At 37.4% G+C, this 18,734-nt stretch overlaps 2 long non-coding RNA genes and 3 gene segments (V, D, J or C); 4 read left to right on the top strand and 1 right to left on the bottom strand.

Annotated features, from left to right (window-relative positions):
• The first annotated feature begins 4,209 nt into the window (after window positions 1–4,209).
• On the top strand, window positions 4,210–4,823 carry LOC125257837. The segment is given in 2 exon segments: window positions 4,210–4,358; window positions 4,467–4,823. Coding segments are annotated over 2 exon segments (435 nt in total).
• A 1,770-nt stretch (window positions 4,824–6,593) lies between these two features.
• Window positions 6,594–7,946, top strand: LOC125257846. The segment is given in 2 exon segments: window positions 6,594–7,004; window positions 7,112–7,946. Coding segments are annotated over 2 exon segments (408 nt in total).
• A 217-nt stretch (window positions 7,947–8,163) lies between these two features.
• On the bottom strand, window positions 8,164–9,917 carry LOC125257889. Its single transcript, XR_007182465.1, has 2 exons — window positions 9,768–9,917; window positions 8,164–8,618 (listed from the first exon to the last, which is right to left on the bottom strand). It is a non-coding gene; the product is annotated as an uncharacterized LOC125257889 (long non-coding RNA).
• A 47-nt stretch (window positions 9,918–9,964) lies between these two features.
• Window positions 9,965–10,729, top strand: LOC125257895. Its single transcript, XR_007182470.1, has 3 exons — window positions 9,965–10,083; window positions 10,400–10,575; window positions 10,658–10,729. It is a non-coding gene; the product is annotated as an uncharacterized LOC125257895 (long non-coding RNA).
• Window positions 10,730–12,668: 1,939 nt separating this feature from the next.
• Window positions 12,669–13,386, top strand: LOC125257839. The segment is given in 2 exon segments: window positions 12,669–12,808; window positions 12,917–13,386. Coding segments are annotated over 2 exon segments (432 nt in total).
• The last annotated feature ends 5,348 nt before the right edge of the window (window positions 13,387–18,734 follow it).

Here is an 18,734-nt window from a genome sequence, read left to right as displayed (position 1 = left end):
CGTCTGGAGTTTAAAGCTCAGTGGTTTATGTGCTGCAGAATGCTGTGATATTTTTGATGAAAGTCATTGATTTGTAAGTGTGAGTGATGAACAGCGTCATGTTGACCGTTGTGTCGATGTGTCCGGAGCGGTCGAATGGGCCTCTATGACACCACCTTATGTTTAACATCATTTTGAAATTCAGTGTGTGTCTTCCGGTATGATCCGCTTACACTTATTTTTAGATGTATAAAACAGCTCATTGTGCTGCTTGATATTGCAAACTGACATATTATTTTAATGTATTGTCTTCATTATAAACACACTGGTCTGTAGTGTGAATAGTTTCACTGTTTACTGCACTTTATTATTCTTCTCGTTATTTCATTAATGAATCTGAAATCTTGTTCATTTTTAAATTCAGTGTGTGTCTTCCGGTATGATCCGCTTACACTTATTTTCAGATGTATAAAACAGCTCATTGTGCTGCTTGATATTGCAAACTGCTGTATTATTTTAATGTATTGTCTTCATTATAAACACACTGGTCTGTAGTGTTTAATAGTTTCACTGTTTACTGCACTTTATTATTCTTCTCGTTATTTCACTAATGAATCTGAAATCTTGTTCATTCACAGAAAACAGTCTATATCTGCACTGAAAAATAAGAAGGATACATATCTAAGCCTCTGGAACAATTACTTTATTTGTTTATGTATGCAAGCATTCATATTTATGCAATTATTTATGCATAACTCTATAAATTAAAAATATAAATGCATTATTTATGGACTAAACTATTTATTTAAGCATGTATTTTGTGTTTTATTTAACTTACTGACACCAGGTTTTAACTGATAATCAAGATAAGAATTTATTTTACACTTTTAACTGAATTTATGTTTCAGATGTAAACTAATGAATATGAACAAACCTCATCTCTCTGTTAGTCAAACTCAACTGTCTCAAAGTTTGATGATCCTGTGACACCAGCCCAGCCAACACAGCATGGTGGGGCCCAGATGGGTGTCACCTGGGCTGCCTAACTGGGGCCCAGCCGATTTTGTCTGGGCCTCTGGAAACCTCAATAACAACTTTTGTAGATGTATGTCAGAAATAAAGTCAGTCTGGTTAGTAATAAGTGAAGCTGGTAATGCTGTTTGTGGAGATGTTTAATCAGATCTTCAGTGATTTAATGTCTTTTATCTTCAGTTGATTTCATCGAAGGCTGTGGCTGAAGTCGTAGTTCTTGTTGTTTCTCTGTCCTTCAGTGATTATGCTCGTTATCACCTAATTATCTCATTAACTCCAGCATGTTTCTGTGTTACATTTAACAGCCTGTAGTGTGCACACTGAGCAGTGTTCAGTTCATCTGGACTAACCCATGTGGGGCCTTGGAAACCGTGGACAAAATCGGCTGGGCCCCAGTTAGGCAGCCCAGGTGACACCCATCTGGGCCCCACATATCTGTACTGGCTGGGAGAAACACTCAAAATAACTATAAATGTGTTTGTCATGCATGTGCACCTCAAAAAAAATACATTTATATATTCTTTTATCTATGAGGTTCATAATTTGGCCACATGTTCTTGTTTTTTCATCATGTATCTGCAGGTGTTTTCCTGCTCCTGTAAGACTGATGCCAGAGTGCCTGGACCAAGAAAGGGCCACTCTTTGAGAAAACAAAGGAAATTAACATTTGAACTCTCTCTTGCAAAATTAGCGTCCCCATTCGAGACGCAATCACACTGAGTCGATCACACCTCAGCAATGCCTTAATCTACATTTCCCTTCCTTCACCCCCTCTTCCCCCATCTCTTCTCTCTACATACGGAGATGACCTGAAATTCACCCAAAATCTATATGGTTCAATGTGAACAGTTATCATACAATACTATACATGTTTGGTATCATTTGAAATGTCTCAGTGCGACTGGTACAAGGGTCTCATTCCCATAGAAGTAAACCAGAAAGTAATAAAGGTTTAAAGACTTTAGAGATATTTTGCTCTCTGTAATGGGTGTGTCCCTAAAAGGTGTAAACTACTCAGTCTGGGACCCTGATTAATGCAAATTACCATTGTGAAGTCATGTTTCCATTTGAAAGAAGTTTCTGTCTTGGTCTGGGTATTTAAAGAGATGTTGCAGGAGGCTCAGGGCTCGATCCTGTGCAGATGAACCCACATTGCAATGTGCATTTTTCTAATGTCAGGTATTCATCTTTTACTCTGTTTCTGAGCATTTGATGTTTGTATTGATCATCTTTGAGATGATTATGTAATTGGCATGATACATTTACCTGACTAATAAATTGTCACATTTGACTTTATTCTGACTTACTCTGAAATTATTGACTCCAGTAGATTACGTTAAGTCCATAACCCCACAAATCTACGCTCAGGTTAGTAACGGACTAAAGTACAGTTTAGGTGGAGCAGTGGGGCACACCAGCTGATATTTTAGAGCTCCGACTAGCACATTGGCATTAGTTAAGTATACTTAGACTGTGTAGGCTAATAATGGGTTTTTTCCTTTTAGAGCAACAGAGTGTTGCTAGATCAATCTAAACAGGATGGGCCTCAACCTCTGGTTATGGTGAGATTATTCTAAGTGTCTGTGGGTAAACCACTGCGTGATTATGTAAAGTTACCACTAGAGGAAGCTAAATTGGTCAGCCTGATTTTATGGTAATGGTCATAGCCCCTAGTTAAAAGTAATCTTACCTTAATTCGGTGTGTTCAGATCTATGGGGACTAAATAAACGTATTCTAGAATGAGCAAAGTGGGTACGGCCTCTAGAATATTAGTCATCGCCTCTGTCTAATGACCAAGACTGACGAGATTGTGCGTATGAGATCATTTGCCCGGCCGGTGCGAGACTCAAAGCGTTATAGGAATCTGAGTACAAAAAAGAGTAAAGAGTTAAATAGAGTAATCAAATGTATAGCTAAATTGTTATACAAATGACCAATAATCAATTGACATTCTAGACTAAATTCAAGGTCATAATAAAATGGAGTCAGATAAAAGTTTACTTGGATTGCCACACTGAAAAGACCGAATGCGCAAGAAACCTTCCCCTCCCGGTGGAAAACCGCCATCGGGCCGATTGGGCGGGCCTTACACTACATTTGAATTTAAACTTATTTTGCGATCATTCAAAAAGTATGTTTTATATGTGTAGTATTAATTTAATCCAGAAGTACTACATTCGCCATGTTGTCATTATCATGTGACCTACCAGCATCAGTTGCGTCACTTCACCTCCATTCATAAATCCTTTCCCGTGGCCTCATGGGATAGTAAAGTGTCCATCGAATGCACACCGCAGAATCTCGCTGGAAGTAGTAGGTCATCCGGAGACTTTTCACCTAGAGTTTTTCAAATACTATGTATTCGGACATAACATGTTGGTGTACTGTTTTTCACCTACTATATAGGGTAGTATTCGATTTCAGACGCAGAGCATCTTTGTATATTTCATTTCACAGGAAATGAAGGACGCATTTGAAGGAGCCTTCGTCGCACAGTCGCACAAGCCACAAGGCCACCTCTGAATGTGGCCTTTGAAGGATGCAGCCTCTGAATTGGGACACAGCCATAGGGTTCTTCTCATTTATTATTTTTGCATCCTCATTTCCTCCTCTCACTTCTTTTCCTCGCATCTTAGCTCCACCCCCTCAGGATGCGAGGGAAGGATACACCTGTGTATCTTCACTCATGACTCCTCAGGAAGGTTCCTCGCTCCTCATTCCTCGCCTCCTTGAGGTGTTCGATCGGTTTCCGGGTCACGGGCTGGAGGATGGAGGAGTGAGGAAATGAGGAAGCATCAATTTTTAGTATTGAGAAGCACCTATTATGTCTTTGGAAACAAGGAACAGTCTTCATGGGTGAATAATTGATTCATTCACTCAAATGATTAATTCAAAACAATATTTCATTCAGGAACTATTGTGAGTCACACTGTGTTTTTTTTGCAAATATTTCAGTTGGCCGTACAAAAACAGACCAAGTAACTGTTAATATTGTGTCTAAATTTTAAGCTTCTTTTTTATTGAACTGTTGTACAGCAGCAAATTCACAATTAAATTTGTGCAGATTTTCTGAAAAAAAAAGGGGCTCTGGATTATTAACATGTTTCTGAAGTCTGAATGAAACAGAATATTAAACCAGCTTAAACTTGCCCACAATCTCCTGAAGCGTTTGCATAGAGAGAGTGTTTTACATGAGCGACACACGCTTCAGTGCTCTGCATGTGTTTATAACTCTGTCAAACATCAAACATGATCAACAACTGTTTTTCACTAGAACTGAACCTACAACCAACAAAAATGACTTTCAGCACCATATTGATCTGGACGCTGGCAGTATTATGTCGAGGTTTGTGTCAGTAAAGATTACAGACATTATTTACTTGTTATTTTTATGTGTTGTGAAGATATATGGTTGTAAAAGTGTTTGTGATTTCTAATCTTTCTCTCTTGTCAGAATCTGTTGGTCAGGTGACAGTGACTCAAACTCCCTCAGAGCTGCTCTCTCAAACTGGACAATCAGTCACTGTGACTTGTAAAACTAGCAGAGATCCAGTCTCCTGGTGTGATGGCAAACATTGTTTTAGCTGGTACTTACAGAAACCTGGAGAAGCTCCTAAACTCCTGATTTATGCAACAAACCTCCTCCAGTCAGGAACTCCATCTAGATTCAGTGGCAGTGGATCTAACAGTGATTTCACTCTGACCATCAGTGGAGTCCAGACTGAAGATGCTGGACATTATTACTGTCAGAGTTATCACTACATCAACAGTCAATATGTGTTCACACAGTGATAAAGAGTCGTACAAAAACCTCCGTCAGTCAGAGTCACAGTGACTGAACTGATACTGCAGCTGCTCAAAGGAGGATCTGAAACAACATCGTCACACAAACATCTGAAATAAAATCATCAAAATTAATCTTTTTATAAATTATTGAGGTCAGAAATCATAGCATTAGCTGAGAGAAACAACTAGACAAAGTCCATCAGTGTCACTGTTAAATTTCCTCATATTCATACCCTCTTTAGACTAAAAATGTTGAGGAAAATGTATATCTGCCTTGAGATTTTGTGCTCTTATAGATCAGTGACATGATTGAGATCTACATGTGAGTCGTCCACCATATTGGATCAGTCAGATCTGGTCCGTGAACACTGGAGAGCAAGTGAACTCCTGACTGCATCTGCAACCTCTGTAATAAAGTTTCATGAGAACTAGTTAAATAGTAAAATCACTGTGGGGCATCGATTATAAAACACAAAGTTCCATTAGTTGCTTTTATTTGAGATATGGATCAACATGTGGATCAAGGTGTGGTTATTGTACAAAAGAACAACAATACTGACATAAATCACAAGTATAAAAACATCAAACACTCATAAATAGTTGCAGAAACCTCAAGCAGCAAAACAATCAAATCAACTTCCACTTGATGAACACACACAGTCCTCTATCAGAACACAGTCCAGACCTCAACTCTCATTCTAGTGATTTCCAGCATGTCCACGAGCTCCAAGAGGAAGATGTGTGGCAGATATTTAAGGAATAATCAGTATCGCCCTCTACTGCCTCATTCCCTTCATAACCTCATTCACATATGAATATCTATATATGCAATAGACATTAGCTGCTATTTTCACAGCATTTAGTTGATCATTAATGTGATTTTACATATTGAGTTATACAAAAACACAAACCAGCACATCCTCACCTCTGAAAGGTTTTCCTCTGTCCGTCTGGAGTTTAAAGCTCAGTAGTTTATATGCTGCACAATGCTGTGACATTTTTGATGAAAGTCATTGATTTGTAAGTGTGAGTGATGAACAGCGTCATGTTGACCGTTGTGTCGATGTGTCCGGAGCGGTCGAATGGGCCTCTATGACACCACCTTATGTTTAACATCATTTTTAAATTCAGTGTGTGTCTTCCGGTTTGATCCGCTTACACTTATTTTCAGATGTATAAAACAGCTCATTGTGCTGCTTGATATTGCAAACTGCTGTATTATTTTAATGTATTGTCTTCATTATAAACACACTGGTCTGTAGTGTGAATAGTTTCACTGTTTACTGCACTTTATTCTTCTTCTCGTTATTTCACTAATGAATCTGAAATCTTGTTCATTCACAGAAAACAGTTTATATCTGCACTGAAAAATAAGAAGGATACATATCTAAGCCTCTGGAATAATTACTTTATTTGTTTATGTATGCATGCATTCATATTTATGCAATTATTTATGCATAACTCTATAAATTAAAAATATAAATGCATTATTTATGGACTTAACTACACATGTATTTATTTAAGCATATATTTTGTGTTTTATTTAACATACTGACACCAAGTTTTAACTGATGAGCAAGATAAGAATTTATTTTAAACTTTTAACTGAATTTATGTTTCAGATGTAAACTAATGAATATGAACAAACCTCGTCTCTCTGTTAGTCAAACTCAACTGTCTCAAAGTTTGATGCTCCTGTGACACCAGAAACACTCAAAATAACTATAAATGTGTTTGTCATGCATGTGCACCTCAAAAAAAAAATACATTTATATATTCTTTTATCTGTGAGGTTCATAATTTATCCGCATGTTCTCGTTTCATCATGTATCTGCAGGTGTTTTCATGCTCCATTGAGTGAAGTTTATTTATGAAATGAAAGTGGCTTTAAAATAAAAAATGTAATTGTGAGAGTCAAAATAAAGACAAAAATGTCACAATTATTTCTAAACATCCAGTTTGCTGCAGCAGTGTTTGATGAGGGAAATTTAATTTCTTAACATTTCTGCTCTGCTGTCAGTGTCTGAGACACATTTGAGAGGAAACGCTTTGAATTTGTGTCCCACCCCTGTGATTGGAGCTCAATATCAGAGCGTCTGTCAGTCCGACTGTAAATCCAACATCACTGTCCTTCAGTTTCACTCATTCCCAGTAAAGATGAGGACACACGCTCTGATCATCTGCTCTCTGCTGCTGCTGCTCAACGGTGACACTCACTTTACTGCATTTACTACATTTACTACAGTACATGAACTTGTTCTGGTAAAGATCATTAATGTCTTCTGCTGATTTTCTTCTTGTTGTGTGTTTCAGAGTGTAGAGGACAGATCACCGTCACTCAGAGTCCCTCAATGACAGCAGCTCAACCAGGACAAACTGTGAACATCAACTGTAAAACCAGCAGTAATGTGTACAGATGGAGTGGTGGGGAGGAAGGTTTAGCCTGGTACTTACAGAAATCTGGAGAAGCTCCTAAACTCCTGATTTATTATGCAAACCGCCGTCAGTCAGGAACTCCAACTAGATTCAGTGGCAGTGGATCTAACAGTGATTTCACTCTGACCATCAGTGGAGTCCAGACTGAAGATGCTGGACATTATTACTGTCAGAGTGTACACTGCATAACTAATTGGCTTGGTGTTTGTAATGGTGATTATGTGTTCACACAGTGATAAAGAGTCGTACAAAAACCTCCGTCAGTCAGAGTCACAGTGACTGAACTGATACTGCAGCTGCTCACACACTTTCACACACTTTCACACACTACTGACACACAGAGGACAAACACAGGAACTACACATGTGCTCAAAACTGACTTATGACTGAAATCAGCTCTATTAGACTGTGATCTGTCCTGTGACAGACGGGTTTGACTCAGATATGCTCAGATTCAGAGAAAACAGAGTGTGTAAATTGATATGAAATCAAACTAACAATAATGGTGTCATATGTTGTTTTGTTTTTGTACATTAAACTACACTAAAGTCATGGTGTATCAGTAACATGCAGATGTTTTTCAAGCAGCTCCTTCATCTAAAGCTGTTTATAAATGTATTACTCATAACTCATTTCTCATGAGCAGAAGTGAAAGTGTTCCAGTTGAGAGCGTTGAACCAATCAAAGAGTGAAACTGTGAGTTTGAGGTGAAAATCACATTTGCATTGGCAGGTTTAGTGATTGAGATCCTCTCAGAATAGAGCAGCTCCGTCTCCAGTGACCATGTTCAAACCCCAAGAGCTTCATTTGACATTTCCTGCTAAATGCAGCTGTTCTCAACTATTACAATCAATCAAAAGCAGCTGAAACTTTAGTGCAGGACTTTGAATGAACGACACACTGATAAATGATGCAGTCGGACACAAATGTAACGCGTTCAGAAGCTTTATTGAATGAACAGCAATGGCAGCACATTGAAAGACTGCTTCAGTATTGAGCTGTAAATCACGTGACTGCTGTGAATCCTGCCGGACGCTCAGATACGGCTCGTCTGGACCGGAGAAACATCAGCACTGGGAGCTCTTGAGGAACGAGGCCTCGTGATCAGCTCCGTCATGTCTTACTCTGCAGACGAAGCGATCCGCGCCTTCCCAGCGTGCTTTGCTGAGGCTCAGGACGCTGCTGCGGCTGTAGCGTCCGTCCCGCTCGCTCTCTGCGCTGGTCTGAACCCCCTCGCTGACCTCTGACCCGTCCAGCGTCCAGCTCACCGTCGCCCCCTGTGGAGAGTAAGAGCTGAGCAGGCAGAGCAGTGCGGCTGAGTCTCCAGAGATCTGCAGAGAAGAGGGCGGCAGCAGAGACACGGAGGGCTTCACTGCGGGACCAGCTGCACAAACACACACAAACACACATGAACAACTGCAGAAATGATGATTTGACTTTAAATATAAGTTAAATTTTAAAATGATCCCCAGAATTATTTTAAAAACATTGTCTAAGTAAATCGATGATTATATTGTGATGTCGTTATAAGAAAACAAATTTAAATGATCATTTCAGTATTAATTTTGAATTTCAGTTTTATTTTGAAAATATTCTGCTATTTAAACATCAGTTTCAAATTTGATATTTTAAATAGCTAAAATGACAAATTTTCAAAATGCTCTTCAACTGTTTCTTTTTGTCTGATGAAGCCAACAAAATTATATTTTGTCCATATTATAAAACTTTTGTTTCATGCATTTAAAAAACCCTTAATTGCTAAATTTACCAAGAATTACAGACAAAATTATGTATATATCAAGAAATATTTAAATAGATTTTAAAGTACTGCAGTGAATACATGAAATGAACGAAATGTTAGCAATAAGATGTTAAATTATTCATGTAAATTCATGTAAATTCGTCATAACATTTTTAATAAATAATGAAATGAATGAAAAAATATACTCATTTGATTTTTTCAGAATTTACAGAACATTTTAATCTCAATCTATTTAAAAAAAAAAAATTGTCCACATGAAAATTGACTAATACATTGATTTATTCATGATTTAGAAAACAAATTTATATAATAATTTCAGTATTAATTATATATTTTTTAAAATATTCTTCATATTTTGATACTCACAATCAATCATCATTTTCAGCAGTTTAAATTATACATTTTTTAAGACACAATCATAATCATCATTAAACGTAATAATTTAAATGATTTATTTTTAAAATGCTCATGAACTAAATTTCTCTTTGTCTGATGATGACGCTTACACAAGTATATTTATTTTGTCTGTATTATTAAACTTGGGTGTCATGACTTTAAAAACCCTTAATTGTTAAATTTACCATTAATTATAGACAATAATTATTAATGACAATTGCAATAAAAAATAAAAAAAATTATAAAATAAATTAAAAAAAAATCTAATAAATGAATAATCTTGTTAACAAATGTTTGCTCAAATAATTGAAAAATAAAATAAAACTATTTAATTAAAATATCATACATTTTTTAGATAATTTAAGAAAGACTTACTTCTGATCACCAGTTCAGTTCCTCCACCGAAAGTGCACCACAGTGCTTCATTCTAGTGAAAGCGTCGTACAAAAACCTCCGTCACACTCAAATGAACACAAACTCCAGCAGAGAAAGAGACGAACGACACTCACACACACTGATATGAGACTCAACAGCAGCTCTTCTCAACATTAAATAATGATTATTGGACTGAAGTGACTTTCACAGAAACAGCCTCATCATCTCTAAATGTCTCTTGATGCATGAAAACTATTAAATCTGAATTAATAATATAATCAGAAAGACTCTGTACTGATCATCACACATCTGAACTGTGAGTTTCTAAATGATCATGTATTTCTCAAAGCATTTTAATAAGTTTTGATGACCTGTGACCTCTGGAATGACCTTTGACCTCTCATGGAGTTCACAGTGAAATACTTGTTTCTTTTAGAGATTCAACTCTGTCATTTGATTCATCAGAAACCTGTAGTCTGAACCAGAGACTGAATGAAAAAGAAATGATTTATAAACGTGTTCAGAAGTGAAAACACTCGTCTGTTCGGATCATGAGAATAAAACACATTTAAAGCCTCAAAACTGATCAGTTTCATCTGCATGTGCTCATTTTCACGTGTGTTTTACTCCAGCAGGGTTTTTGCTCAGAGAGTCACTTTGCATCGGCTCATGCTTCAGCGCTCCGAGTGTTTATAGCGTTCAGACTCAAACACTTTATAACACACTGCTGTTTACCACGGTACAAACCCAACAAACACCATGAATCTCTTCAGCAGCTTCATCTGGATTCTGGCAGCTTTTATTCCAGGTAACAGACGTGAAAGCTCGTCATTTCTGAGTCTTTAATGTTCATTTCATCTGATTAAACACATTAATGTTGTTGTCGACAGCATCCAGAGGAATCACTGTGACTCAGCCTGAAGCTGTGACTGTTTCTGAAGGACAAAACGCCAAATATAGAGTGTAAAACTGATCCTGGGATATATAGCTGGGGTTTAGCTTGGTATCAGCAGAAACATGGAGAAGCTCCTAAACTCATCATTACTGGGGTAAATGATCGATATGGTACCATTTCCAGTCGATTCAGTGGAAATGGAGCACGAGGTGGGACAGATTTCACTCTGACCATCAGTGGAGTCCAGACTGAAGATGCTGGACATTATTACTGTCAGAGTTATCACAGTGGTCCAGTGTTCACACAGTGATAAAGAGTCGTACAAAAACCTCCGTCAGTCAGAGTCACAGTGACTGAACTGATACTGCAGCTGCTCAAAGGAGGATCTGAAACAACATCGTCACACAAACATCTGAAATAAAATCATCTAAATTAATCTGCCACTCTTAATAATTATAGAGGTCAGAAGTCAAAATATTAGTCAAGAGAAACAGCAAGACAAAAAGTCCATCAATGTCTCTATCAGACTCACTTATATTGTTTTATTATTATTATTATTATTATTATTTGTGTCTTTTCCTTCTCTTATACTTTGAAATTGTTTTGTTTGTGAGATTTTGTGCTCTTATAGATCAGTTGCATGATTGAGATCTGAGTGATTTCAGTTTGTCCTAATTACCTCTTATTATCAATAACACTTTCGTTTTCATAATATTCAAGAGTGAAAAAATCCAGTCATGAAGCAATAAAGGCACAGAAATATCTAAAAACTAAGGAATTACTAAATGTTAAATTATGGTGTAAAATTGTGTTTTCAGACCCGTCAAGCACTGTCACATCTTCAACTTGACCTGTGACCTCTGAGATGACCTCTGACCTCTGCCAATAGTTCGTCATGATGCTTCTGTCACTCATACGCAGCTCAATTATCATAATTAACAGAACCTGGAGATTCAGACAAATGAAGGATGCACAGGTCTTTCTTGTGAAAGAAAAAATCTGATGTACGTATGAATTCTCCTCAAGCTTCACATCTGTCACAATCATTTTAATTTATGTTTTTCCTAACCAAACTTCAAAAACATAAGGACAGATCCTTTGAGCGCAGCTGATGACGATTGATGATTTTCTTCTTATTGTGATTCAGAGTGTAGAGGACAGATCACGTCACTGTTTTTCACAGAATATTTCTGTTTTACAAATCCTCAAATCCTCACAGAAGGACTGAGATCGAAGTTTATAGTTCAGATATAACGGTAGAGATTAAAATAGAGCAAATCACCTTTTGAAAGTAACTTGATGCTTCAAATAACGATTGCATCGATTAGATTGTTACACCAGCAGATGGAGACAAGAGACTGTTAAAAATGAATTCGTCACTGAATCATTCAAGAGATTCATTCAAAAATGCTGATTCATCCAGTAATGAAACAAGTGAAGCATTTATGCAAATCATTTGATTCAAAACCAATTATTTAAAAAAAAATAATTAAACATTTTTAAATTCATATTTTGTAAGAACCTCTAGTAGTCTACATTGTATGTTATTTTGTTTAGTTGTCTGTTCAGAATGGTGGAAGAATTTCTATTTTAAACAAAAGAAGATTGTGATTCTCAATATATCTAGAATCATGTCGCTCTAATCAAACATTGATTTATTCAGGAATGTGTTGATCAGCAATATGTTCATTTTAAACCATTTCAGCTGGACCGAAAAACAAAGTAACTCTTAATACTGAGTCTAAAGAGTAAATTACTCATTAGTAACTTTTTGTTTTCTGAACTATTGTAGAAAAGCAATATCATATTCTCAGTCATGCTTTTGATCTGACAATAACACTAAACAGAGCTCTTGCTCATTATACTGCTTTATATCAATAAATGATTATATTATTGTGAACTCATGAAATGTTTTGTGAAATCTCAATGAAACCACATTAAACCACATTAAACCTGTCACTGCTGAAGCGTTTGCATAGAGAGAGTGTTTTACATGAGCGACACGCTTCAGTGCTCTGCATGTGTTTATAACTCTGTCAAACATCAAACATGATCAACAACTGTTTTTCACTAGAACTGAACCTACAACCAACAAAAATGACTTTCAGCACCATATTGATCTGGACGCTGGCAGTATTATGTCGAGGTTTGTGTCAGTAAAGATTACAGACATTATTTACTTGTTATTTTTATGTGTTGTGAAGATATATGGTTGTGAAAGTGTTTGTGATTTCTAATCTTTCTCTCTTGTCAGAATCTGTTGGTCAGGTGACAGTGACTCAAACTCCCTCAGAGCTGCTCTCTCAAACTGGACAATCAGTCACTGTGACCTGTAAAACTAGCAGTGATCCAGACTCCAGGTGTAGTGGACAGTGTCTTGCCTGGTACTTACAGAAACCTGGAGAAGCTCCTAAACTCTTGATTTATGGAACAAGCACCCTCCAGTCAGGAACTCCATCTAGATTCAGTGGCAGTGGATCTAACAGTGATTTCACTCTGACCATCAGTGGAGTCCAGACTGAAGATGCTGGACATTATTACTGTCAGAGTTTCCACTATCCAAACAGTCAATATGTGTTCACACAGTGATAAAGAGTCGTACAAAAACCTCCGTCAGTCAGAGTCACAGTGACTGAACTGATACTGCAGCTGCTCACACACTTTCACACACTTTCACACACACTCAACAGCAGAAACACAAATATGATCTTAATATCAGCTTTGTTGAGCTTCATCAGTATTTCTTCAGATAATCTTTTGATGTTTTCATCATTTTTAGATCATTTATGGTTTATTTATCCTCATTTCCACTCACTCAATATTTTAAAGTCATTGATATTTTTGATCATGTACTTTTATTATTTTTTCTTCCTAATCTTAGTTATACAGTAAAGATCTGAGGAACTGAAGTTGTCGATCACACAGCGAGAGTTTATCTGGACACTTCCCAAAACTCCTGTTATAATCAGTGACGCTCTTACACTACACAATCAATCTCTGACTGGATTTACATCGTGTTTGCATTGTTAGTTATGGTGAAAGCATTTCTGGAGTGCAGAAATTTAGTTGTAATGACGAGATCACTGCATTCACACCATCAACAGACTGTCTGTCATCTGCTCAGTTTCTCATCACTGCAACCTTCCCTGTGATGAACAGATCTAAATATAAGGCAATAATCAACACTTTTCACCATTCGTTCATTTAGACAGCTGTAATAGTAAAAATGTAGTGATAGTATTCGAGAAGGTTTCACATGTAAACAATCAGCGCTAAAATCAGAGTGGAAATAGCCATTTATTTCTAAATTATGACAATTATTTGATGTAAAAATCATATTAACATTATAAGTGCACCTCAGGAAACATTATAAATAATAATAAATCAGTTGGTGAAGCGACTCAGACGCCTGCAGTGAAATCTGTTCATCTAGGAAACACATTCACCATGTCCTGTAAAAGCAGTCCTGACGTCTATCAGAGTTGGGATCATCAACCTCTATCCTGGTTCAGTGATAAAGAGTCAAAAACCTCCGTCAGTCAGAGTCACAGTGATTTGTGCTAGAAACACTGAATAAGTTCATTCACAAATATGAGGGCTGCAGCAGATGAGAAGATTTGAAGTCAATAACATCATTTTAGAGCTTCAGACGACTGAGAATATCGAGCACAGGTGAGATTATCAGAGATCCAAACACTGAAGGGTTCATCCTAGACCATTTGTCTATTTAACCCCAAATTTATCTGTGTATCATCTAGATACCCTGAAGACATCAAACAAGTGATCAACAGAATTTGGATTCATCAGATTGTTGAGAAGATATAGTTTTATAAGTGTATTGAGCCATGGCTAAATGAACTATCTTCTAAACGCTTTGACTAATTAAAATCCTTTTTGATAACTTTTGTCATTAGTGTCTATAGATGACGTGCAAAATTTCATGTGAATCAGTCAAGTGGTTTAGGAGATCGGAAAAAAGTTTTTAGCAACTCAAAATGGCCGACGGACTACAACATGTTGTACTAATGTTGTCCACTAGAGGGAACCACAGGAGAAGAAATCTATTTTTCTATCAGTTTCCATTAGTTTGAATGTTTGAATCCAAAATTGACAGAACTTCATACACATGGACAACAAGACTTTCTGAGTAAACATGCCGAGTTTCAGGAACTTTTTAAATCAGTCATTTCTATGAATGGGATTCAGAGATGAAGGTCATAATACTAATGCTGTCCACCAGAGGGAGCCACAGGACAACAAATCCTTTCAGATCTCTTTATGAAAGTCTGTAAATGGTTCAATAGATTGACTTGTAGTATAAAAAATGCACATAGGATTAAATTAATTATAGTTTCATAAAGTTTAATACAGCCCAATATAATTAATTATTTCCAAAATACTTACAGATCATTCATTTTTATATTAATATTAATTTTATACTATACTATTGAAAACATATTTGTTGTTGCCAGACGTGACTGAATGTATTGCCATTCAACTGAAGGAAAGAGACAATATTATCTGTCTATTTTAATATAGTACATAGAATAATACTTCCATAAAGAGATACTTAAAGACTCATATTTTATTTGAAAAGACACATGGCCATTGCTGTACCGTCTACTACACGATTCAAAGTGTTTCTGGATTGAAGTTTCTGAGCTGTAAAAGATCCCAATAACAATTCAAGCTACAAGTTAATCCTATTATGCTAGAGGATGTTCATGTGCATTAAAGCTGTCTAAAGACCAAGAGTTTGTCTTACATTGGCCATATAACCTGTTACGGCCAGGACTACAGTACCTGTTTGTCACTTTGGGTGGCGCAATTACATATAGTGCTATAATATATAGTGTTTAACCGTTTAAATACACACTGGAGCCCCATCGAATAAATTTATCACTGCATTAACTCATTATTATTCACCTAGTCTGTTCCTGTTCATCAGTGTGTCTGTCTGTTCACACCGCCCTCTAGTGGTGCAGTGATGTAGTGCAAGATAACATGAAATTTTATGCTACATTTTTAAAGTTCACAGTATATTGATGATTACATGATACATATTTGATGTTGTGATTAACAGGATGAGATGAACGAGCTCCTCCTGAACCTTCATTTAGAGCCTCATTTAAATACAGAATGAGTTCATTTGCATATTGATCAGATGCTTCAGTGCTCTGAGAGTGTTTATAGTGCTGTGAGTTTAACACTTCATCACTGACACACACAACAATCTTCATCAACATGACCTTCATCATCATCTTCATCTGGACTCTCACAGCGTTTGCTCAAGGTTTGAGGAGCACAAGTTTGATATCAATTCATTTCTTCAAGTATATTGTCAAAGTTTTGAGTTGATTTTCTTCTTGTTGTGTGTTTCAGAGTGTAGAGGACAGATCACCGTCACTCAGAGTCCCTCAATGACAGCAGCTCAACCAGGACAAACTGTGAACATCAACTGTAAAACCAGCACAGATGTGTATTATTATAGTTCTGAAGGACATTATTTAGCCTGGTACTTACAGAAACCTGGAGAAGCTCCTAAACTCCTGATTTATTGGACCAACCGCCTCCAGTCAGGAACTCCATCTAGATTCAGTGGCAGTGGATCTAACAGAGATTTCACTCTGACCATCAGTGGAGTCCAGACTGAAGATGCTGGACATTATTACTGTCAGAGTGTACACTACATCAACAGTAAATATGTGTTCACACAGTGATAAAGAGTCGTACAAAAACCTCCGTCAGTCAGAGTCACAGTGACTGAACTGATACTGCAGCTGCTCAAAGGAGGATCTGAAACAACATCGTCACACAAACATCTGAAATAAAATCATCTAAATTAATCTGCCACTCTTAATAATTATAGACGTCAGAAAGAGATTTTGTGCTCTTATGGATCAGTCACACGTTTGAGATCTGACTGATTTCAGTTGCTGCATTTTATTAATAATAGATGTTAATTTTCAAATGTCAATTGTTTCAAATGAAACAAATGTCAAAATCAGTCAAAGGCCAAAGAGAAAAGGTGGGTTTTAAGAAGTGACTTAAAAGAAGACAATGAAGAGGCCCGTCTAACGGGCAGAGGCAGATCATTCCACAGTTTAGGAGCTGCTACAGCAAAGGCACGGTCCCCTCTGAGCATCCGTTTGTTTTGGGCACATTCAGGAGCAGCTGATCAGCTGACCTGAGAGAACGGGTGGGTGTATAAGGGTGTACCAGCTCAGAAACGTAGGGTGGAGCAAGACCATTTAGAGATTTAAAAACAAATAAGAGAATTTTAAAATGGATCCTAAAATGTATGGGCAGCAAGTGAAGTGAGGCTAAAATAGGGGAAATGTGCTCGTATTTGCGTTAACAGACGTGCTGCAGCGTTTTGAACCATCTGCAGACGAGCAACAGAAGACCCACTAACCCCCACATACAGTGCGTTACAGTAATCCAGCCGAGTGGTAACAAAGGCGTGGATTACTGTCTCAAAGTGTTGCCTCGAAAGAAATGGCTTTACTTTGGCCAGCTGCCTCAATTGAAAAAAGCTTGATTTAACGACTGCCCTGATCTGACTGTCAAGCTTGAGGTCAGCGTCGATTTTAACCCCTAGGTTAGTGATTGTTTGCTTGTTGTACTGGGCCAAGGCCCCCAAATCAACAGAAGGGGTCCCAACGGTGCCACCAAAAACCATCACCTCTGTCTTTTTTACATTAAAATTTAAAAAAGTAAGAGACATCCAGGCCTGTATATCAGCAAGACACTCGAGTAACAGTCCGACAGTGTCGTTCTCTTTAAGAGGCACATAAATCATCTGCGTAAAAGTGGAAAGACATGCCATGCTTCCTGATTATTGAACCTAGTGGGAGCAAATACAAAGAGAAGAGAAGTGGGCCTAAAACTGAGCCCTGTGGGACCCCACAAGAGAGAGGAGCAGAGGAGGACTCAGAGTCACCACAACTGACACAGAAAGTCCAACCATCCAGGTAGGACCGAAACCATTCAAGTGCTAATGCTTGATGCCCACCCACTGCTCCAAACGTGAGATCAGGATTTCATGGTCCAGCAGTTAAATCAAGAAGCACAAGAATAACACAGTCAGTCAGTAGCTAAAAATATATCATTAAACACTTTTAAAAGAGCAGATTCTGTGCTGTGCAAAGTTTTAAAACCAGACTGGAACATTATTATGGGCTTTCAAAAAGGCCATTAATTGACTGCAGACTATCTTTTCAAGGATTTTTTAAAGAAAAGGTAGTTTGGAGATAGGCCTAAAATTTGCAAGATCTACAGGATCCAGACCAGGTTTTTTAATCAGAGGTTGCACTACTGCATGTTTAAAATTTTTAGGAGCCACAAATGAAGACAGACTGCTATTAACAACTGCAAGAACATATGGCCCTACAGTAGGAAAGACCTCTTTAAAAAAGCCGAGGAGGAACAGCATCATGTGGAGAACCTGAGGGCTTCAAATGATCAACAGTCTCCTGTAACACAGACAAGGTCACAGGCTCAAACCTGTCAAAAACAGCAGAACAGAGGACAGGGATTGAGGGGTCATAAGCAGAAGGTGAAATAAGAGCTCTAGTGGAAGTGACCTTATCAATAAAAAGTGCATCAATACAGACTGTTTGTGGAGCATTAAGAACAGAATCAATAGTCTTAAACAAAACACGAGGCTTGTTACAGTTTGACAGAATCATTCCAGATAAATACTGTCTTTTAGCATCTTTCACAATTGTCTGATAATGACGCCAGCAGTCCCTTAGCATTTGAAGTGATACATGCAGTCTGTCCTTTTTCCATTTGCGCTCAGCTCTACGGCACTCGCGTCTGACAGCACGAGCCGTGTCATTCAACCAAGGCTCAGAGTTAGTTTTAGGCTGCCTAATTTTTTGCATTTTGAAATGTAGAATCTATAAATGTTCAATAATATAAAAGCAATATCACACTTGTAATCGTGATGTTGGTCTGATATTGGGATTAAACAGCGCTCCTGTTCATCCTGTTCATCTGATGTTGCTTCATCAATAAAGGATTATATTAACATGTGAAATGTTTTGTGAAATCTCAATGAAACCACA

This window comes from Megalobrama amblycephala, linkage group LG22 (genome assembly GCF_018812025.1).
Source record: "Megalobrama amblycephala isolate DHTTF-2021 linkage group LG22, ASM1881202v1, whole genome shotgun sequence".
Lineage (NCBI taxonomy): Eukaryota > Metazoa > Chordata > Actinopteri > Cypriniformes > Xenocyprididae > Megalobrama > Megalobrama amblycephala.
Note: the sequence above shows the minus strand (reverse complement) of the source record. Positions and strands in the feature narration are given on the sequence as shown.